Genomic DNA, 23,249 nt, shown 5'->3' with positions numbered 1-23,249 from the left:
CTCTGTCAGAGGCGTCCTGAGGAGGAGGGGTGGTATTGCGGGAGGGACGGCATTTAGGAAAATAAAAGAACTGAACTGCAGCCTGTATGCTGCTGTCTAGAACTACAGTTGCATTTGTACCACCCATTCCCTGGGGAAAATGACATACAATGCAAACAGGCCTAGTTGTTCAATTATTCAAGTATTAAGAGATTCACAGAAAGACATCTGAGAAACATAACATTTTAATAGATGAAATAAATACTCCAGTACATGCAAGATAAAAACTGACATTGGAAAAAAATTAAAAATCACTTTTGTTATAGTGTAATTTTTTGTTTGTTTGTTTAAACACTCACAGTAGCTTTTCCCCCAGTTTGGAAATCAACACATGGAAAACATAATCACAACCTCCAGTCCTTCCACTCCTACACACCAAATGCACTTCTAACCTAACACTTGATGCAAAATAAAAAAAAAAGTCATACAAAACAAAAACAAACAAAATAGTAGCTACATCCATCATCTATGTGTTGTTGGGTTTTTTCATTTCTTTAAATGAGTGAGAACTGAGGTAACCTTTTCCTGCACAACCGAACAGTAAAATTTAGAAGGGAAATTTCGGAAGACAAGACAAGACAAACTTTAAAAACCGCACCCAGCGCGATTAAAGCTTTTTTTTTCCTCCTTTTTTTTTAAGACACCCCCACCTCCCCAAATATAAAAAAAACTTTTAAACAATTGTTATTACCATTTGTGTGAAGACCTTGCTGAATAAAGGAAAATTTATCTACAGATACTTGCTTGACGTTAAAGTAAAATAAAAAGAAGCCAAAACTGGCTACCTTTATTAGTACGTATAGTTTGAAAACGCTGTTCTGCTTCTTCACCACATGAAATTAAAGGATTGGGCTCATCCAAGCAAATTCTTTGGTATACAAAAAAGGGGTGAGGAGGTGGGATATTATTTTCCTTTAGCAATGACTGGGATCTAAACAGAAGATGTGGGGGTTAATTCACAGAATTGGAGTTCACTGGCGGTAAAGTCCTGGGTGAAGATCTTTCTCTTAGTGCCTGAGATAACAGGTTGCAACCATCCGAGACGGCGCAAGCTGAGTTCCTCAACCTTTCCCTGTAATCGCTCATTTTGGTGCTACTTTCGGGGTGTTGGGCTATATCCCTGAGGCATTGGGTCAGGAGCACACAAGCAGATACTACACTCATGGCTCCTCCTAGGATGGCAGTTTGCACAGCTTTGCCCTCTGGATTAATGGTGGCAGCTTTACCCAAAAACTGGGGCTCAGTGGCAAAGCCCACCAGAGCATAGACAGACTGCACCAAAGGTCCGCTGAACAAGACGCATCGGTTCCTCGTCAGCTCGCTGGGTGAAGTCTTGACCTCCTTGACACACGCCAAGAGGGCAGAGGCGCTGGTGCTCATACATTTGACACTGAGTTTGAACTGCTCCTTAGCAAATTTATCCTTGGATTTCTCACTGGCCAGCACGCAGGCGTCTGTCAGGAATTTCAAGTTCTTGGACATGTTCTGAGAAACCTCCAGCAGGAGCTGAGGGCTCATATCTGCCAAAGGGGTGGTCTTCAAGACCCCACAGCCGTGCTCCACCTCATGCCTACATCGGGTCACCTTGTAGCGATCCACCAAGCCAGGCATAGCAGGCTGGGCCCCCGGAGTCTCCACTGCAGCCAGGTAGGCAGCATGGGCAGAGCATTCTGTCAGGGAGACCACCAGCTCCCCCATCTCCATCAGGCTTTCCCCCACCTCCCCGAAGCGTCCCATATTGAGCTGGCTCTGGACGTCATGGGTCAAGATGGACAGTCCTTTGGTCCTGGCAATGATCGTGTCCCTGCACTTCTCGAAGGACTCACCGAAGACAGACAGGCTCTCTGTGTTCACCGGCCTGGTCTCGCTCGACAGCAGAAGCAGATCAGCCACCAGTTGCATCTTGATCTTGCAGTGGTCGCAGATAGAGATGAGCTTCTTCCTCTGCAGGGAACTGCTGCTGGGGATGCCGCCGCCAGACACCTCGCTGCTGGACTTGCCAGAGCCACCGCTAGCCATAGCGCCGGGGGGGCACTCGCATGCCGCTCGCTACCCCGCTGCCACCGCCTCCGCCACCGCCGCCCGAGCAGTCCCGACTGAGCCCGGCAGGATCGCTCTGCCTTTTCCGCAACATCATTCCATTAATCGCCGGGAGGCAAGAAAGGGCTCTGGGCGCCGCGGCTGCCGCTGCTGCGGGGAGCGAGCTCCGCCGGGGCGCCCGCCCCGCTCCGGCGCCAGCCTTCGCTCCTACGGCGCTCCCGCGGCGGGGCGGCGCTCGCCGGGAGCCCCCGGGCCCCGTTCCGGCATCGGTTACCTAAAAATGTAATTCTTTTTCTCTCCTCCTTTTCGCACGTCGGCTTCCCTCCCTTCACCACCTCCTCCTCCGGCTTCCCGGCTGCGGGATCCTGCGCAAAGTTCCCTTTACCAGACGGAATACCTCAGAGACGCCCAGCAGTCGCGGGGAGTTGGGGGCAGGGGCGCAGCCCTCCAAGTTGCTACCGTGCCCCCGGCTCCTGGGGTCGGCCAGAGCCAGCCGGGCGCAGCTCGCAAGGGCCGGAGGGGCGGCGGCTGCGCACCATGTGCCGCCCCCGGCGCGCCCGCCGCGGCCCCGCGCCGCCGGCTCGCAGGAAGCGCCGCGGAGGGTGTGGCCCGCCCGCCGCCCCAGCCCCGCCGCGCACCCCGCCGCCGGGCCGGGGGGAGAGGGGGCACCGCGGGGATGGGGGGCACCGCGGGAGGGGACGGAAGGGGGGGAAAAGAGAAAGCGGAGGAGGGGGAGAGAGAAAAAAAAAAAAAAAGCTCCACCGGATCGGGGTGCTGGGGGCGGGCGGGCGGGATCCGTTCCCCTTCCTTCTGCCGCTGCCTCACTCCTTCCTGCCTCGACCATTCACGCGGCCGCTCCGAGCTCGCTCCCCGCCGCCGCCGCGGTCCATGCCCCTTCGCCCAGGGCCCCGCAGACTCCGCGCCGCCGGCCCCTCCTCGCTCGGCTCCCGCTGTGGCCGCCGCCGCACCAACTTAGGCTCTTCCCGCAAACAAGGGTGGTGGCTCCGGGCTGCAGCCGCGGATGCTGCGACCCGCCCGGCCTTGCGCTCCTCCTGCCATGTTTTCTGGCCGAGTCGCCTAACTCCCGGGGGGGGGGGGGGGGGGGGGAGAAATATAAAAAAACGGGGGGGGGGGAGGAAATTCTTTTAAATTGCCTTTCTCAGGCTTTCAGACAAACTATTGGGAAGAGGCGGCTGCGGCGGATCTGCCAGCCAGACGCTGCATGGCTCTGAGGGAGGCTCCCCCCTCCCCGTTGCCTTTGCTGTAACCTCACTTAAGCCTATCGAAATCTTTTGTGCGGTGTCACCGCCCTTCGTTTAAATCCTGCCCTCCCCCCGCCGCCCCGCTCCACGCCCGCCGCCTCACGCTCCGCCCAGGCGGAGGGGGCAGCAGCGCCCTGCCGCGGCGGCACCGCCCGCCCGGCGGCCGCGCCAGGCACCGGCAACGGCACCAGTGGCCGCCTCGCCGCGCCTCACAGGCGCGCTGCCCCGCCGGCCTGAGGCGAACCCCATCGCCGCCGGGCGGGGAAGGAGGGAGGGCTGAGAGAATAAATAAATGACGGCGCGGGGAGGGCAGGAGGGAGAGGCCGGTGGGAGGAAAGTGAAACGGCGCGGGAGCGGGGCGGCCGGCTGAGCCTCAGCCCGCCTGGGCTGGTGCGGCCGCCGGCTGGGCGGGAGCGCGTTCTGCTCCCCGGAGACGGCAGCGATGGCGAGGGGGGCACCGAGCAGCCGCCCCGGCGCCCCGGGTGCCGCTCCCCGCGGGGCCCGCCGCCCCGGGCAGCCCGCCAGGTAAGTTTGACGCTCCGGTCGAAACTCCCGTCCCTGTGAGGGCTCGGCGGGGTCCCGCGGGGCAGCGCAGGGCAGCGGGCTGGCGGCGCCGGGCGCCCTGGGCCGGCTGCCGGCCTCCGGGCGGCGGGGATCCGTTGCCCCTCAGGCCGTGCGGCAGCGGGCTAGAGACCCCGCCGCTGCGGTGAAGGCTCTGCCCGCGTACCTCAGCGGGGCCTTAGGCTGAGGCTCTGCCTTCATTCAGTTAAAAAGCCCATCCTCTTGCTAGCTGTAATTGGCGCTGTAAGTGCAGTATGGGGTATTACTACATCTTTATTTACATAGAAACGTCTGCCTCAGCGCTGGTCTTGCCCCATTTTTTACACTAGTGAAAATTAATTTGGTATGTTTCGCTCATGTTTCTGTTATTCTTTTTGAAGACTGGTTACCATTTGTTAGAGTTTAGCAGGGACGACGTAAACCTACTGACACTAACTTTGCGTACGGAAAGCCTCTGCAAAGAGGACTTTCTCCTCTGGCCTGTTTCCATTCTGCAGCACACCGAGAACTTTATTAGACGGTTCTTGTTGAAAGCAAGACGTTACGCTCAGTAAATCTGAGGCATTCAAGTAAATGCCATTAAACAATAATAAAATTAAAATTAGTAATCAGGATGGAACAAGTTATATGAAGGTGGGTTTAATGCTGCCTGGGATGCTTCCAAAGGGAATATATAGTTTGGTAAATGGCAGTGATGAGAACACTGCTGTGCCACACATCAGACTCACTGATGTCCCACACAGCAGACTCACTTCCGTTAGGCAGTATCTCCATCAACATAATCCATAATAATCTGAGTCCATGTTAAGACCACACTTTGTTTGTTACATATTTTGGTGCCGCTTAAGCCGCTGCTCAATAATAACATTCTTTTGCTCCATTCAATCAGACGTTCCTTTTCAAGTTAGCCTCTTAATTCTAGGCATATACAATGCACTTGGCAGGCTACAGAAATACATTTGTCCCAACTCACAGTTAATATCTTGCTACATTCATAGGACTGCAGGGCTCTAAGTGACCTTGGTATAAATGAAAATTGGACCAGACTGCTCACTTGCAGGCCAGATCCAAAAATGTCCTGGCACAGAGCCCGTCGAATGGATTGCATATACTTAAAGAGCTTCAGACAAATTTATTTGTATATATTCTCACCCCCATTAGATAGAGGAACCCTTGGCCTTCTCTACTGACTTGTAGGGAGGGACATGGGCAGGATGAATACAGATGTGAAAGCAGAGGGTTAACAGGATGTATGCTCTTGGGGGGCAGGAGGAAACCCTTGCTGTAGAGCCAGACTTGAGGAAAGGGGCAGATACTGAAAAAAATGGCAGTTCTCCACCCATCCCTCCTCACAGAAACTGTGAGGGAAATTCTGTTTACTTGAGTCAGATTATAGCAGTTTAAAGGAAGGTCATGATTTGGTCCTAAACGATTTTGGCTTACTGCCAACAACTCATTTTCAAAACTAAATAGGAGTGATTTCAGAATACTCTGAAAAATAAAAAGCAATGGGCAGCAGAAGCCAGCTGAATAGTATTTCAAAGTATTTCCAGGTATGTCCTTAAATGAGGCAGTGAGGTATTATGTAGCACAAGAAACGACTCTCACAAATATTAACCTAGTTTATTTTTAATGAGGGTTGACTACATTTAATTAGAGTTTGAAAGATTTCATTTTAGAAAACTTAGGTCTCACCCCTGGCTAGAAGAGGGGTTAAATGACCTAATAATCTTTTCCATTTTTAGGTGCTGCTGCTATGATGCTCCGTGTGATCTGTGCCATTCCCCAAGGACAATGTGGAGAGATCCTTGGTTTGGACAGTTCCTGCTGTGGCTCCTCCACCAGCCTTTCTCCCAGCCGCCCACACCAGAAACACGGCTTGTCCGTAACCTGCGGTAGTTCCTAGCAGCTGATGGGGCCACCAAAGCTCTTTGCAACTGCTATAATATAATGCAGATATTCTTTGAGCTCCTTTAATCTGCCCACGAGACTGACCCAGCGCTTTTCAGCCTCAGTATTAGGAAGGGGCGAAACAGGTAATTGTTGCCATGTGGTAGGTGTTGCTTGTGGACAATCTGTCTCCAGGGCAGTCGTTGCCAAATCTCTTTTTCCTCCAGTAGAGCCTTGGGCATTCAGCTCTTCTACATATGAAATATGTAATAAAGAATGACTTGATGATTGCTTTTGGTTTGCTGTTTGGAAAGTGTAGAATACCACCTTAACTGGTTGTTTTCACCATGGAAGAGGCATTTTTTTGGAGCTGCAGCCTGTTAGATCCTTCCTACCAACCGCATTGTTGCTTCATAAGTACACCTGGCCTGGCTAGGTTCAAGATCACTCATAGCCATGGTTTACCATGGTTATTTGACCATCAAGACATAGTCTTACTGTAAAAGGGAGCCTCAACAACAGATTCTCTTGGCTCCAGTGATTTAGGATCAGCTAGTTACATGCTTTAAAGGTCCAGTAGATGTATCTGCATGGTTTAGGAGGAAACTTGGTGTTTGGGGTGGGTATTTCCTTCCTAAGTCTTTCACATATTTCTTTCGAGGAGAATGTGTGCGTACCCATTTATTTCATGGCTGCTGAGTCCAAAGGTGACCTGCAGGACTTGGGCAGCTCTGTGAGTTGGTGTACAGACTTAAAAGACAGGAAAATCAGGTGACCATGATTGGTTTTAAAAAGATTTCACTGACAGAGTCTGAAATAACTCTGGGGCTCGAAACAGCAGGCATTGTCAGATACAAGGGATTAAAAGGCCTTTTAGTGTGGCTTAGTAGTGTCCAGAAGATTGGCTTACTTGTATGAGTCCTTCTTTTGTCACATTGATCTTTATTTTGCATTGTGCTTAGTACAACTGCAACTGGACGCTGAAGTCTCCTTTCCTGAATCATCTGACAGGACTTGGCCCGTTCATTGCTTAGTAAAACCCTTTTTTGTGGAGGAATTGATTCTTGCCAGTGTAGCCAGTGTTGAGTAATAGCCGAAGAATACCAAGTTGCAATCATTTAATCAACATGGTATGTGGCCAGGTTGTTGAGAGGAAGTTACTATAACAATGGGTTATACTACTTTATATTACTTTCATGTATAGATATATCAGTTTAACTTAATAGGGAGCTACCTGATGAAGGAATAAAAGGCAATTCAGTGGTTCCCCTGTGTCAGCTCTATGTGACTAAACCTAATAAATGTGAGGTGGTAATTACAAGACGGTAGCTCCGATTCCGATGCAGCTAGTTTGTCAGGCTGAGAACTAAAAATCAGAGGATAAAGTTGGTAGAGACTGATGGAGGAAATAATTTAAGATAGAGGCAGACTTTGCAGAAGAGGCTGGAAGAAGCTGAGCCTTCCTCTCTGCAGCAATGGACTGGTAAGTCATACAGAAGGAAAGTCAACTGTGTTGACTGGTTTATTGTTTTAAGATCTATTTGGTCTTAAATGGTTTGGTGCTAAGTAAGTGTTTTGCGGTTAGTACTTAGAGTGATTTTCTTCATGAGAGACTAAACCGGCAGGTCTGGGTCTGCCTCAGATCTGCAGAGGCACTCATGGTTGATCCACTAGGGATGCAACCTGAGAACTGGTCTGTGTGTAGCAAAAAAAGACAGACAGAGATCTGGAGGAACCGCTAACTGGTCACTTGCGACAGCAACATGCAAACACAGTCACAGGTTTTGCTTTTTCATATTTGAAAATGATTTTGTGTATAAATAATTAGCTTTTTAGAATAATAGATAGGCTTTTGCAGACAGGCTTAACCTTGGTGTTTTGATGTGTTTTTTTTTCTTTTTTAAACATGGCATAGTTAAAAACACAATGTCAAAGGTAAGAAAAAAATTATCACATGGATAGCAGTAATGCAAATATGTCAGTTATAGCTAAAATACTGGTTAGGTCCTGTTGCTCAACTGAAAGATAATACAGCAAAAGAGTTTTTTATTTTGTTGTCCTTTTATTCATGATTTATTGTACTGTTGTTTTCACCACTTACCATATATAATTGATTGGTCGTCCCCTGCTGTTACCATGGATATTTAATACACTGACATAGAAAAGAGGCATTTTTATGAAGAGGAAAATGCAGCTACAAAACTCCTTGGGCAGAATTGAAGGCTGTGCCATATTCTGTGTTGATACAGCCAATAGAGCTTTCTGCTTCATGTTCTTATCTACCCTCTACACATAGGGATACGCATCCCACGCCTCGTGTCTTATGAGGCTAGCACCTAGGAGAGTGTTAGGTGCAGCATAGCCTCCTTGGGCTCACTATCCCGCCCTGGAGCAGGGAGGAAGGGCCAGGTTTGTAGGTCGGTTGGCTTGAGACTCAGAAGCCCTTCATGGAAGAGTGATAAATGCTGTTGATAAGGGTGGTCCAACATAAACAGGAATCCAAGATCCTCCCTTCAGACTCTTTGGTCTGGTTTGTTGGTTTGGGTTTTTTTCACTAAGATCAAAAGAGAACACAGTATTTTGAACAAGATGTGCGAGGGCCCACCCTTCCTGAATTGCACTTTCAGTGGTGTGTTCTGTCCTGCAGGTGCAATACTCTACAGAAGGGTTTGGGTTCCCCCCTCCTCTTTTAATATATATCATGAGAGAAATTCAATAGATGGTTTCATAGAGGTCTCTGCACTTTTCTCATTGTGCCTGTGTGTTCTGTGAGGAGAGCTGTTGATCATTATCAGTTTAAGTCTAGCACCTTTAATTCATCAGAAGTTCATGTAATGTATTACTTACATTAGATGTAGGTGCCAAAACTGACCTGTAAACCTAAAATAAAATTGGGACTACAAAATTAAGTTCACTTAGATTGTGGAAATTAGGCTATAAATGGAATTCCTGCGGGAACTGTGTAAACCGTCTTTGACATTGGTTTAATGTAATTCTTTGCTTAATAGGGTAACTTTAAATTGTATAACCAGTACGTAGTTTTAACCAGCACAGATCTGTAGCAAATTTTGCAGTCAGATGAGTGTTAACAGGAACATTCTGTGGTGTTTCTGAATTTAAGGATTACAGCGTATAGCTTTATTGCAGCCGACTGGACAGTCAGGCGTCGTACCCCCTTCCCAAACCCCGTCAGACAGGTAATGTTACAACACTACCATGTCATTTGTCAAACTTCTCCATTCAGTAAATAAGTTTATAATTTATAAAATGCACGTGCACAGGGTAACATAGATTTAGGGTAAAGGTTTATTTTGTGGTCAAAACTGAAATCTCAGATTCTGAATTATTTGTGGTAAAAACTGAATTCAGAATCTGAATTTCAATGTTAGTACCTGAATTAGTATTTCATGTCCAAATCACAATAATTAATCCCTAATTTGGGAGAATTTTGAATTAAAGGCTTAATTTTTCAAATTGAACCTGGGAATTCAAGGTCTGGCTAGCTCTGTAATAAAGATCTGCATTCTCTTAATAGAGGGCAAGTGAGCATGCTAGTTTTATGCATGAAATTAATTTGAATATTGAAATTATTCTGAATCATTCAAATGTTTATGCTCTAGATGACAGCATATTTTGCTTGCTTTGCTGCTAGTACCAGTACTGGAAAGCGTATTTTCCTTTCCTTCTTGAGATTTAGAAAGAATTTTTTTTTTAATGTAACATATTCAGGTCTGATTCTTCAAGGTTTTTTCCAGAATGTAACTGCATTTAGAGGCCTGAATTAACACATGCACTATCGTTGCATGAGAGCTCATGCATTAGATTGTCTCTGCGGGGGAACATTTAGGGTACTTCAGCTAATTTGACCTATGAAAACATTAATTTTGAATGTTTTACTGAAGGTAACTCAGAATATCCTGACATTCTGCAAAATGTATGACAGTGCTTTCAAACAGGGTAAGAATACTCTGAGTGCTGGGTCATCTCAGAACTTGCTTCAAGTTTTCCAGGATCTGCTACTCAGCAAGTCTTCTGTATTATTTAACACAGTATTGTCCTGGTCCTCTACTAAGCCGGTAGGTGCAAAAGCAGCTCTAATGCCTCTCAGGCTGTATGCAGAGCACAGCTGTACACCAGACCTCAATCATTTTAGATACTCAAAGTAATCACTAAAAGGCTGCCTTTTGCAACACTTCATTCATCTGAGCCAGTATGGAACATCCTTTTGTATTAGCAGAGTTCTTAAAAGGAATTAATTCTTCCAGACATGGCACATGTTGATAGCAGGTAGTCCTTGCATGTTCATTCTCCAATCTGCATGCTGAGGGCTGACCTTTTGATCCTGTTAGTTTAATCTCTTCGTTGTCTGTCCGTCCTTCGAACAAGGTGCTGCCCTTTCCTTGATGAAGTCAAGTTCTTTGTTCTTCCCAGGTTTCATTCCAAGGAATGTCAAGGGACAAGCTTTGTACTGTATTTGCAAAGAAAAGTAAAATGTGATGAATGAGAATCCACTTTAGAATAGAAAACTGCCTATAACCCCCCCACCAGCGTGCATATATAATATAATGTAATAATAATATAATATGATATATGATATGATATAGATATAAAATAAAAATAGAAAAAATACATACACATTCTTCTCCAAACTCATCAGAAATAATGGTAAGGGAAGTATATTTTGCACAAATATAGTTCCAAAAATGCAGGTTATATTGGGAAAAAAAAAAAGAGAATCCCAAACTTCATTAACAGAAATTTAAAACATCCTGAATCCTCCCGTATTACAGCTTGACCCAACCCTACTCAATAATGAAAACAGTTGATACCAACAGGGGGAGGTAGATTTGCCTTTCTGATAAGGCCTAACATTGTAATTGAAGTACTACTAATAAAAGTTGCATGTTGCAGAAGTAAAAATGACAGCCACAGCTTGAGACATTCCCTAGCACGACTAGGTAGGACTTCAAGCTAAAAGATAAAGCTTTAAACACCTTACTTTTGTGACCTATAGTGAAAGTAGCCATCTATTTTCAGATATGTTCTGTGTTGTAATCATAATAGTGCTAGCTGTTAGGACTATGAGAACTTTCAAGGAACATGAAAATGCTTATGCTATAAAAAGCCTATTTGTGTGATTCTATAGATACTCTGAACAAAATACAGTGTGCTTCAATAAAAAGAAAATGCAATTTAATTTGCCACTGTCAGTGATACGTATTTCTAGCTGCATTGCTTTTGTTTCTTGCATGAGAAAGAACAGCGGAGTACAGAGGGAGGCTGAATACGTGTTTGTCGTGTGGCTGACTCCACAAAGAACATACTTTGAACAAGTTCTTCCTGGACACAGAATTCTGCCTGAACAGAGATAGTTGCAAGGACAGAGCCAAGCGTGAGAAATACCTTCCTTTCAAATCAAAGCTTTTATATGCATGACAGGGAAGTGCATAGCGTTGTTTGGTGCGCTGCTGGATATACTGAACAACTTCTTCCTTTACCAAAGGGAACTGGATTACTTTTGAGACCACATCTGAATGTAGCCCCAGATAATAAAGTCAAAGTCAGCTTGGTTTGTTCTAATAAGAGAAAACAGAACTAAAGAAAGTATTTCCCAGTAGAAATTCAATGAAAATATTTTATGCTGTAATTCCAGCATTCCAAAATTGAATCTTTAGTCTTTATTTTTTTTTCGCAGTGAATGTACACGTGATCCAGTAATAACAAGTTACCAGAAACATATTTTAGTAAAACCTCATTAGTCAGGGCAATCTGATATAGTAGTATACCTTATGTTCATTATATTTAATGAGAAATCACTGAGCAAATGTGCTCATTAGTGATTTATTGGACAGCTTTGTGAAAGGTGCTTGACTAAAACCCCATTTCAGTTACTGTACATTTAACAAGCTCCATGAATAGCTATGGTCTAACTGCTTCCTGTTTCTCAGGCGCACTGGCAGTATGTCTGAATGTTATAGAATGATAACCCTCAGTATGGAGGTTGCAGACCAGGCTGGTTGTTTATCAGGGTGCTGAAATCTTGGATCCCACATCCTCTTCTGCTGTTTCTCATGCTATGCGTGCACTTAGCAAGCTGCTGCTTCATGGGGCATGCCTCCCTGGCACTCACAAGCTACATAGCCCTTCAGCGTCTTATAATTTCAATAGTCTGGGCTTCAGAAAGCCTCCCGAAGCTATGCCCCTGCCTTCTGACTGCTTTTGTTTTGTATTTGCCACTGTGCCCATAAGGGAAGTGGGCTGCTAGTTCATTATAGGACTGTACACAGTAACAGAATCGGGGTTGAACTGTGCACTCTGTAGAACTGGTTCCTCTGCTCTGAACCTGCTCTCTCTTCAATGCTTCCACCTGAATGGAAAAGCACCCTGTCCACTTATCAACCTGACCACAATTAATATCTACCAGTAGCAGTTACTTCCTTGAAGTCCCAAGTTTAAAATTCCTGGAGCCCAAGTCTAAAAGGCAGAAGAGAAGACAGTGCTATTTATAATTAAAATGGCTTCCATGAGGAAAAAATGAAGACTGAAGAGTGAAACGGCCCATCCCTGGAGGTGTTCCAGGCCACACTGGACAGGGCTTTGAGCAACCTGGTCTAGCGGAAGGTATCCCTGCCTGTGGCAGGGGGTTGGAGATAGATGATCTTTAAGGACCCTTCCAACCCAAACCCAAACTGTGATGATTCTATGAAATTAGGCTATGCAGACATCCACCTGTATGATCTGGTTTGTTTTGGATAGGTCTATTGAAAGAAAAAGGCATCGTGTAATTTTTTGTGGTGTTCAGATGTTCTGGAGTTGTATTTTAGTAACAAAACAGCTTTATTTTTAAAAGTTGTCTTCTAAACCGAATATTGCTGACATACTAGTTAAAACCAGAAGACTCAGTGCAACGGGCCCAGTTCCTGTCACAACGATTAGTGAATGCAGATACTTGTCATCCTGCTTCTGGAAAAAAAAAAGCAACAAAAAGAAAGTGCATAGGTTATATTCCAGCAGCTGGTCCATTATACGTTAAAAAAAAAAAACCACCAAGCACAATGCCCATGTCTCATTCCCTGAGCTGGGCCAGGATCTGCAGGGCCTACACCCAGCGCGGCCCCGACCGCAGCAGGCCGGGGCTGGGCAGGAGCCTCCTGAAGCGGCCCGTTGTGTGGGGACACCGCGGAGGAGGACGAGGAGCAGGAGAAGGCTGCCCGCGCCCCCGGCTCGCTCTCGGCCCCCGGGCACGCCCCGGGGAGCAGCCGCACAGGGGCCGCGGGGGCGGCTTTGGCCCCAGCGCGCCGCCCAGCCCGCCCCGCCGCTGCCCGTCCGCCCCTTCCAGCTCCTCCCCCTTCTCCTCCCTCTCCCCTCCCGGCGCGAGCCGCCGCTGCCCCCGCCCCTTAAGGCAGCCGGGGCCGCCTTCCCGCGGCGTTGAGGTCCGGGAGAAGATGGCGGCGGCCGCCGGCTGGGCCCTGCTGGGCCTGGCGCTGTGGCTGTGCGCGGCGGCCGGGGCTGCTGAGACAGAGGGGAAGCGGCGGGCGGGGCCGGCCAAGAAGAAGGACATTCGGGACTACAACGACGCGGACATGGCTCGGCTGCTGGAGCAGTGGGAGGTGCGGGGAGGGGACCCGCGGCGGGCCGCGGTCCCGGTTTGGGGCAGCCCAGCCGGCGGCTCCGCGGCCGCTCTGCCCGGCCCCGCGGCGCCTCCGCCGGGGGAGGGCGGCAGGTTGGGCACCCGCGGCCCGGCCGTCCTGCCCCGGGCCCGGCGGGGGCCCCAGCCTGGCGCGGGCGGGAGGAATCCCCGAGGCCGGGTGGCGGTAGGGGTGCTGGTGCCGGCTCCTTCCCCTGAGGCCGCGGGCTCGTGTGCGGGAAGGGTACAGGACCGGGACTAGCGGGCGCAGAAGGGGCTCCTGCGGAGCTGCCCTGCTGCCCCCTGCCCGCCTCCCAGCGCCTGAGCCCCGAGCGCACGCTGGCGATGCATGCCAACAGCCTGGCTTCACTTAAATGTCTGCTGCTTCGGGGCATTAAGGGATATACGTTTTGTGACCAAAGGATGTAGTTGGTTTTTTGGTTAGGTGTTTCCTTCCTTGCCACTCCTCGTTGTAACGATTTCTCCGAGTTCTCTTGTCTCCCTGCATACCCATCACCCCACTCCCTTCACTTTCTTTGGCAGTTCCCCATCACTGTTTTCTGCACGTGCTTGTCATGCCACCGTTTGGTTCTTTTCACTATTTTTGTCTTCCATCATTTTCTGATAAATGCCAGAGCAATCAGTGTCGTCTTATTCTCTCCCATGAGGCTGTTCTCCAGAATGTTTTGCACAAAAACTGAAGGAAAAAATAGAATGAAAACTCGTGTCTCCTGTAGCACCAGTTACAGCTGTAAGTCAAGGTGGAGAAGTAGGTTTTGTATATGTAATACAGATGAAGTAACTTCTGTGAGAAGTAAGGATGTCTGCCTTGGAGCTGGTTGGTGGGTCATAGACTTGTTCATCCCATGGACTCTTACTGTGTCTCTTGCTTCCTAAAGGGAGATTTTTAGAAATTTGAATTAAAATGTTAACAAAATTATGTAGAAAGCTCAAGGTTTGCATTTCTGTTAGTGGTATCAGCCAAGGACCAGGTAGTCCCAGCTGCTAAAAAATCAAGGCTAATAATATAATATTGGCCAACTTCAACCAAATTTGGTATTGTAGGAAGAAAAATCTTAAAGATGAGCATCCCTGAGTTTGTGAGTTAGGTGCCTGGATGAAAGGGAGTCTCAAGTTAATGCTGTCATGAGATTCTGGCTGTTCATTCTGTTCCAGCCATGTGGCAGGCAGGGTCAGGATGCTGTTCAGGGTTTTTCCTCTTTAGCTGGAGCAGGTCTCTGCTCCATTTCACCATGTGCTGCACAAATGCTTGTAGCTGTGTTGTGTGCAGATGTGGCTGAGCATCTTCAGGGTTGGCTGCTCGGGTTGGCATTGCCACTGAGGAAATGCACGTTCAGCCAGAGCCCTGGAAGAAAAAAGTTACTGAAGCAGAGGCTTAACAATTAATGGTTGTTTGGTCTTTGGGACGGTCAGCGGTATGGCATTTTGTCTGATGGTAGTTAGGACACATACAAGGAACATGAAAGACTTGAGGGGGTGGTGGCTGGAGGATAGCGGAGAAGGGGTATGAGTGGGGTGGGATGAGAAACAAAGGGACCATTATGAATTTGGATGAGAGCAGGAATTATGCTTGGGAGCGAGGGGCACAGATCTGTATAGAATCAAGTGTCATTGCTTTCAGCTGAGTGAGATGACTCCTAATATTTTTTATTTCCCTGGCAATTAGTCTAAAAGCATTGAAGCATTGGAGGATGCTGGCTGTAACATCCTTGGGTTCAGTTGCAAGCCTGGTGAGGCTGAGGCTGTGACTCCAGCAGCTGCCCCAGAATGAGCAGCCACCTCTGTTCGGGCTCTTGTGCTGCCCCTTGCACTGTGCTGGTGCAGCCGTGTGCGTGACTGCCTGGTGAACTGGGAGAGCGATCTAGTAGAAAATGAACATGGGGAAGAGAGAGAGGTTGCTTCAGCAGCTGGGTTGCGCAACTAGAGCTTGAAGGAAGCCGCCTAGGGATTTCCCTCATGGAAAGGGACTCTCCAGCAGTCTTGAGTTCAGAGGAGCTGGAAATAGAACTGAGTATCTGGTCCGGAGGTCTTCATGTTACTGAAATGTCGTATTTTTTTAAATAGTTCGTTATTGTTATAAGCTCAGGGTTTCTCAGGCTTGACTCTGAGCTAAGGTTATTGAATAGGCTAAGGAATTAGGTGATGTATGTTGCTAATAGTCTTAAAAAATAAAAATCCAGGGCATTGATGAGAAATGTGTGAGGATGGGAGCTGAAGGGAGGAGAAGGAATATGTGGTTATTACTATGTCCATGTAATGCTTTTCTTCTGAAGCCTCATGGTACTGTTTAAATGAGTGAATCTGCTAGACATTTCAAAGCAAAAGATTACACTTCAGTCTTTTACTTTGTAGATAGCTTTAAAAATGCAAAACTGCCTGATAGTTTGTACAGGATCAAGAAAAGAAGTGTTGTGTAGGGGAGCTTTTGACAGCTTCCTGTAATATTTCTATTTAAACTGTAACAATACAGCCTTATGAACATCTAGCTGGAATAGTTAAGGGGGAAAATGTGTAATATATGTTATTAGATTGTGTTGTCACTAAATCCAAAGTCAATTTCTGTATTGCATAAGGCATATTTGGAAACATTTCGTTTTGCCGTTCTCTTTCAAAACTGTGAAATAAGTTTGGTTTGCACTAGCCAAACCAGTCTAAAATTAGAATTGATTTGCTTTTACTTTTGAAGAACACTTTTAAGTCATGTAAGACTGTATTTTCACAGTACTTTTATCAATATGAACATTTTCAAGCATCCTCTAAAATAACTCTTGTTCCCACTTAGTGAAGGCAGTGGGACTTTCCTGGGGCTCTCCTTTGCTTCTAGTTCACCCAACGTGGAATTTTCAAAGGCATGTGAACTACTTGAAAGCAAGTTTCAGACCTGCAAAATTGAAGCAGATACATAATTAGTAAGGAAAGAAAGGATGAAATCTGAGGCTTCTACAACTTCTATTTGGTGGTAACTAAATTTTAAACTTCCTTGTCAGAAAGACAGCAAATTCTACATAATTCAGATGTGAAAAGAAGGTTGCTGATACGGATCCTTAACCTTTAAAGGGTATGGAATGCTCCCTGTAATGGGATGTAAGAGGATGCTCTTGAGTTTGTATATATGCATGTGCAGAGATGAGAAGGTAATCCTTACTTACATCTAAAAATCAAGCTTGGCTCCTGAAGGGAATATGTTTAGATACTGCTACAGTTCATATTCCTAATGCATATTTTCACTCCATGTTTAAAGTGGAAACAACACCTAAAATATCTGCCTTAATTTCTGCTGATTTACTAGTGCTTGGGTGGATGCCAGTATAAGACTTCTGTGTTTTTCCTGTTATTTTTGTTTTTCTTTTTAATTCTGTGATACAAATACTGTTTAAGAAATCAAGTTCTAGCTCAGTGTAAGTTGTTGCTACATTCGCTCCTCTCTGTCGGTAGCTGTTTTAAGGGGCAGTAGTTTGAATTCTGCCTTTCCAAATATTTAAATGCCTGTCAGACTCAGCAGAGGCATTAAGAGTGTTTTTCTGTTTTCTAACGGCGGTTTACTCTTGGTGATTATGTTGTCAGAATGTGAGCTGCTCTTCATCTGTGCATTAGAAAAGTCATTAAACCCTTAATAAAGGTTTTCCTGTGGCATGAGCATTGTGTCTTTAAATAAATAAAAAGGCAAGAATTCAGAATTTCAAAGTAAGGAAAATTAAGTTCACAAGTGATTGTGTGATTCCCAGAAGTGAGTGTTGACTTCTGAAAGCAATATGCAGATGGATGACTTTTTTTATGTTTGTGTATGAGGCTTTTTAGTGCAGCTTTCTCAGTCCATCTTGTATACTTGTGTACTTAATAAATTTCTGTGAAACTGTGAAGAGAAAAAGTGTTGTTTTATGAAGTGCCTAGGATGGAGTTGTATTGAATTAGCCTTGTAGCTGAAATATTTCTCAGTACATGGTAAAATGGTACTCGACACACGTTGATACCAACGGATAATTTTGAGGCTGTAAATGGGAAGAGCGCTCTTGGTGAAGTATCTTGAGGCAACTCACTATTTCTTTTGGTTTGAGAATCTCCATCCTTAAACAACACAATGCTTTTGCTTTATCAAAGCAGAGTTATTATCTAAACAGTGGAAGTTTCAAAAAGGAAGAGTTTTGTGAAACAGTTGAGTTTAAAGCCTCCTTTTTCTTTTCAAAACAGAAAGATGATGACATTGAAGAGGGGGATCTTCCTGAACACAAGAGGCCTCCAGCACCAATAGATTTCTCAAAAATTGATCCAGGCAAGCCTGAAAGTATCCTGAAGCTGACAAAAAAGGGGAAGACTTTGATGATGTTTGTCACGGTATCGGGAAATCCCACAGAAAAGGAGACGGAAGAAATCACTAGCTTGTGGCAGGGCAGTCTCTTTAACGCAAACTATGATGTGCAAAGGTAAGCTGTAGTACCCAAGGATAAAGTTCTTGCTTTTACAGATCCCTTGTTTCTTTCCTCCTGAAAATCGTTTCAACTGTTCATCCTGTGCCCTTTCCCACCTGCGTCATCCATCACTATTCCTTTGTTGCTGTATCAGTTTATATACCAATTTGTTTTAAGTCAAGCTACAAAAATTCTGGTGTGGTGCACAAATCTCTTCCTTCAACACTTACACATGATGTATATATAGCCTAGTTTCTTTTTATCTCATTACGTTTCAGCTATTTATCAGTTTTAGCTGCAGTAGTTTGCCTTTATGCGCTTGATGGAAAACATCACGCTTGGAAGACTTGTCACCACAAAAGGCTTTTTGTTCCCCTCGCTTAAAAAATGTGATTTTTCTCTCAGAGAGAGAGGATCATTGTGAAACAGAGGGAATGTTGTGCTCTTGAATTGAGGCTGAGAAGGGTTGCATTAAGTGTATAAAGTGAATTTAATGCCCATTAGTGGTTTTTACATAGTGCCAAATTAGTTCTTAAGTTTTCTTCGTATTCTTGCTCCTCCTTGGTTATTTGTAAACTTAATACATTTTATTATTAAATGTACTAGAAAATTTGTTCTCTTCTCCCCATCCCCAGGCAACACCAACAAGACCAACTTATTTCTCTTAAATGTGTGCCTCGGTTGTGGAGGTGCTCTGAGCTAAGCAAAAGGCATGGAGTTAACTTATCTTTCTTCTAGGTTTATCGTTGGCTCAAATCGTGCCATCTTTATGCTACGTGATGGTGGTTACGCCTGGGAGATCAAAGACTTTCTGATAAACCAAGAAAGGTGTGCGGATGTTACTCTGGAAGGTCAGGTTTATCCTGGCAAAGGAGCAGAAGAAAGTGAGAAAGTGAAAAACAAAACAAAACCTGAAAAAGCAAAGAAGAAAAAAGATGGAGACAAGAAATCTAATAGCATCAAAGAGGACAACCGAGCAACCAAACAGAGAGAAGATCTATGATGGATGCGTTAACCAGACTGAACACTGCTCTGCTGTTCCTCGAACGGAAATTTAAATTTCCATGTGGTTCCTGGCTTTATTGGGGGGGAAGGAAGGAAGCAGAGATTACTGAGGTTAAAAGACTTCTATGTTGAAATTCACCAGTTTACTTATTAATGTTGGCCATTTGTTTAGTTACCCCAAAGGTAATGTTTAATAGCAGCAATTGACTACTTTAGTTTGTAATTTTTTAATGCTTTTGTTGTGGTTTAAAATTAACATACATACCTGTGTGTCTAACATCACAAACTTGACTGGAAAAGACGAAATACAGTCTAGAATACACCGATGTTCATCTGTAGTAGCCACGTCTGTCTTGAGTGTGCAAGTTGGTCATTGATTCATAGCTGCTGTTAGGTAGCAGAGTACAGTGCTCAAAGATTTTCTTGGAAGCCAGTTCACTAGACTAAGTTGGTAAAACTTCCTAAAATTGCAAAGAATAGCGATACAGTGGCCAAAGGTGCCTGAAATGACAGGGTTTAGGACATGCCTGATAAAACTGCCTGTTTCTTTAAAATAAACAAAACTCCTTCTGTCTGTCCCCAGAAATCCATGGAAGTGCTTAGAAATATGGTAGAGGCTGGGCAGGTATTTGGCTAACGCACTCCGAGTGAGTGCCAAAAGGAGGTTTTGTACCCATCAGAAGTGATGCTGGGATATTAATGGAATTGCAGTACCCACATGAGCAGTGTCGGGGTGAAAGGAAAGGTCTGATTCGTGCCATTTAGATTGCTACTGCTGCCAAAGAACTGTGCCTGTGGAAGCAAATGTTGTGTATGCCCCGTTACCGAGACAGTGAGCTAGAAGAAATAGCTTTAATTCTCAAATCAACTTGTTTGACTGGTCGAAGGGTTTGTTTAAATCTTTGAAAAAGCACTAGTTAGAGCACAGAGTTAAAGTTTGAGTTAGACATATCACCTACTGATATTTAATAAGCAGACTTTTTTGGGGGAGAGTATGAATTCCTCACTGACGTGGTTGATTGTAAACAAATATTTGATTTAAATACTATGAAGCTTGATGTATGGGAGCAAACTCAATTTCTCCTTGAAAGACTTCGTATAATTAGGAAGGTTTTCTTATCATTCAGATTGTATTCAGTCAATTGCATCGCTTAGAATTGTTTCCCCTCTGCCTTACTATGTGTTAAGGATTAAATGCACCTAGTATGTATGGTTGATGTAATTTTCCAGAGGATGAGTGCAGTATTAACTGTCTTCATTCAATACTACTAAGATGTTACTTTGACTCTTTAAGGTGCTAAAATCCAAGTGTTTTGGATAAAAGGTCCTAATTGAACCATAGTGGTTGATCTTGTGGAATACTAAAGTATCAAAAGCGGGGAAACTGGCTTACTGAGTGCTTGTTCTAAAATAAAAGACGTCACTAAACTTATTGTTTCACTGATTAGTAAAACCTTTTAAATTATGTATTTAGTTAGGTATTCAGGAGACAAACCTGCCTTTGGTTTCTGTATGTAAGGACTAAATTATGTTGATGATGGTTCCAGGTGATTGGTTCTACTTAACTTTAATTATGTTTGTATCAATTTAGGGTTAAAGAAACCTTTCTGGCCACACTTCATTAAGCAGATCTTTGCCTGTTTGATTGAAAAAAATGAAAATCGTGTATTTCTTCAGATTTAACGGTATTACTTTTATCTTTTACTATTAATCCAGATGTGAAGCGGACTTGAGCAGAGTGTAGATGTTTGAATATCACATTGCATTGAGGAGAGATGTACAGTCCATTTCTTGTTCATAACGAAGTTATTTTGTCAAGTGTTCTGTTGTTTTTTTTTTAAAGAATATTGCTTCTCATTTCAAGAGATGAACAGAGGTCAGATGAAACTATAAACGTGAAATATTAATGAGGTTTTATTTTTACAACCTAAATCTATGGACCACAATTCACATTATGAACATAAATGTGTGGAAATGCAGTTTTTGTAGTTTCCTGATGAAACATAAACATGATTTCTTTTCATCAAACTCAGATCTTCCTGAGCTCAATAATAAAGCAATGCAAAACAGTGTACAAATAATACAAAAGCAAATTAGGCAAGGGGGAGAAACAATTGCTACGCTATAGCTGTAGCCCAACTTTTGAGAGTAGATACTTGTTTTAGTCATTCATGAATCTACATTTACAGCGAGCTGGGCCTTTTCCCTGTGTAGTTAAAAGGGGCGGGGGGGGAGCTTTGTTGAAATTCAGCAAGTTGGTTGACTGGGATTTTTGTTTGGTTGTTTTGAGTCATTAAGTTGCCTATGCCAAATGCAGGCGTGTTCTGTGCCACATAGATTACTTAAATTTTAAAGCATTTGGGATTTTTTTTTTAGGTCTTTAATAGGAGTAATGACGTGAGGGTTGCTTTTTGATATACAATACAAAATACTACCTTCAAGAAGCTTTTTTGTCTTCTATTTTTCTTCTCCCTTTTTCATGCTTTACACTCAAATAATTAAATATGCTAGTAAGTATAATATGGCAGTGTGGAAGGAACTTCTTCACCAGCCAGTCCTTCTCTGGTATCACAGTTCATAACTCTAATCCAAAACACGTTATGTTGTCTTTTAAAACTAGTAAGTCCTTGAGACTCAAGTACTTGTCCTGGTGCGGTCCTACATAAGCAGATGTTAATTTGTAATGATTTAAGAGGCCCAGACACAGTATCTCTCTCACACACACACACACACACATATATATATAAAAAAAAAAATCCTCAAAGTTACTTAAGGTCATTAATGTTCTACAAGTACCCCAGCAGATGCTGGATTCTACTTTATAGGTGTATGTATAGGTACTGGAGACTCCTTGGACTTCTTATAACAGATTTTTGGCTCTACATACAGGCAATTCAGATATGGCTTTTAAAACTAATTTCAACAAGGAGGGGCGGTGATTAGTCTCTTACTATTATTTTTTTCAGTACTACACAGAGGTATGTGGAAAATAATCTGATTTCACGACAGCCAAACGTCTCCTGCCTTTCTCTACTCAGATCAGTGGTTTTCTGTGTTCTAGTGCCATTAACTAAGTTTTCTAAGTTGTTATATTTTTAACCCAGCTGTCCTCAGAAAAAAGCAGTTTGTCAGTGATACTACACAAGATGTGGTTGCACTTTGTGAAAAATTTCTAATGGACAATCAACTTTTTATGTAATAAAATACTGGAAAAATATCATGGGTTGGTTGTCTTTTTTTTTTTAGGAAGATAATGCTCATGTACACTGTGTGTCTTACACATTTTACTGAAGAAAAGAAAATTCAACTGAAATTCCTACCTAGAAGAGCACGAGTGCATCCCCTGCTCTTGAGGGCTTAACTTCATCAAGTAACTAAGTAGGAAAGTTGATATGTAAATTGCTAGGACCAGGGCCCAGAAGACCCAAGAGAAGTACCATGTGCAGTAAATGAGTGAATGCTGGCAGTTGAATTTATAAGAAAAGTCCCCATCAGCTACTAAATCTCACTAATTCGGAGATGTAAGCAGTGTCCATATTAATTTTAAAAAAGATGAGAACTCCAGGTGCTGTCATTGCTACATTGCTCAGATTTTTATGTGATGGTGCAGTAAAGTTTCCTGTAACGCTGCGCCTATTGCCAGTCTATCTGCTGCACAGCCTTTCTCTCCCTTCACAGCATTTGTTAGCAGGGAAGTCTGTGGTTCCTATTTCTTTTGCAGCTTCTCTTAGTTTGTCTTTAGCATTGTTGCTACACTTATTACTAGGTCAAGTACCCATTTTTTAAATTCTACCTTGAAGGCTGTTATGGCACACCTACGAGCCCCAACAGGATTTCTGATCTTTTCTTGAGTGGTCAAAGCATTTCTCTTCTCTGAACAGTCAGGGCAGCCTCGACTTCAAAAAGACTCTATGTTCCTGTAACTGTTTCTGAACGCTTTTAATTTTCTTGTGAAAAGGAAATTGTAAATTAAAATACCATTTTGTTAAGATACGGAACAGCCTACTTTTGTCTGATATTTGGCCACTGTTCTCATGGGGTTTATAGTAAGGCTTGGAAATGATTTCCAGTCTCTATCTGTCGCTCATTTCCTTTTCTGTTCAGTGAGTAACAGTGTTTGCCTTTTCCAGAGATTTTTTTTTATTGCATTGGACATTTACAGAATTCCAAAGAGCCCGTGCCTGAATAATAGGGATGCCTCTGTTTTTACAAATGCTTGTTTCATTGGTAGTCTCGTGTTTCTCATTCTGAAGATTGCCATCTGGCTATGTCTGTTGGATACACTTTTATTTGATGATTCTTCTCTGGGATATTTTTGCATATCACTGTTTTCTGTCCTTTCATACTGTGCCATTTTAACATGGACAAACCCCACTGAATTCAGGTAATATTCAGTTG

General features: G+C 44.4%; 2 protein-coding genes and 1 long non-coding RNA gene across 4 annotated transcripts; 2 read left to right on the top strand and 1 right to left on the bottom strand.

Moving 5' to 3' along the window:
- Positions 1-206: 206 nt before the first annotated feature.
- On the bottom strand, positions 207-3,363 carry TLNRD1 (talin rod domain containing 1). 2 transcript variants are annotated; one of them, XM_064456273.1, is made up of 2 exons: positions 2,842-3,363; positions 207-2,444 (listed from the first exon to the last, which is right to left on the bottom strand). In XM_064456273.1, exon 2 carries the CDS (start codon positions 2,056-2,058, stop codon positions 991-993), a length of 1,068 nt encoding a protein of 355 aa, XP_064312343.1. In that variant the 5' UTR covers positions 2,059-2,444; positions 2,842-3,363; the 3' UTR covers positions 207-990. The 2 variants fall into 2 exon arrangements, with proteins under 2 accessions (XP_064312343.1, XP_064312344.1); XM_064456274.1 differs by having other exon boundaries at positions 207-2,353.
- Positions 3,364-3,399: 36 nt separating this feature from the next.
- LOC135314275 (uncharacterized) lies at positions 3,400-10,528 on the top strand. The gene is made up of 2 exons (XR_010373731.1): positions 3,400-3,866; positions 5,648-10,528. It is a non-coding gene; the product is annotated as an uncharacterized LOC135314275 (long non-coding RNA).
- A 2,650-nt stretch (positions 10,529-13,178) lies between these two features.
- On the top strand, positions 13,179-18,988 carry MESD (mesoderm development LRP chaperone). Its single transcript, XM_064456275.1, has 3 exons — positions 13,179-13,402; positions 17,629-17,861; positions 18,585-18,988. The coding sequence occupies exons 1-3, from the start codon at positions 13,238-13,240 to the stop codon at positions 18,847-18,849; spliced, it is 663 nt and encodes a 220-aa protein (XP_064312345.1). The 5' UTR covers positions 13,179-13,237; the 3' UTR covers positions 18,850-18,988.
- The last annotated feature ends 4,261 nt before the right edge of the window (positions 18,989-23,249 follow it).

The sequence above is a fragment of the Phalacrocorax carbo genome, chromosome 7, assembly GCF_963921805.1.
Source record: "Phalacrocorax carbo chromosome 7, bPhaCar2.1, whole genome shotgun sequence".
NCBI classification, from domain to species: domain Eukaryota; kingdom Metazoa; phylum Chordata; class Aves; order Suliformes; family Phalacrocoracidae; genus Phalacrocorax; species Phalacrocorax carbo.
Note: the sequence above shows the minus strand (reverse complement) of the source record. Positions and strands in the feature narration are given on the sequence as shown.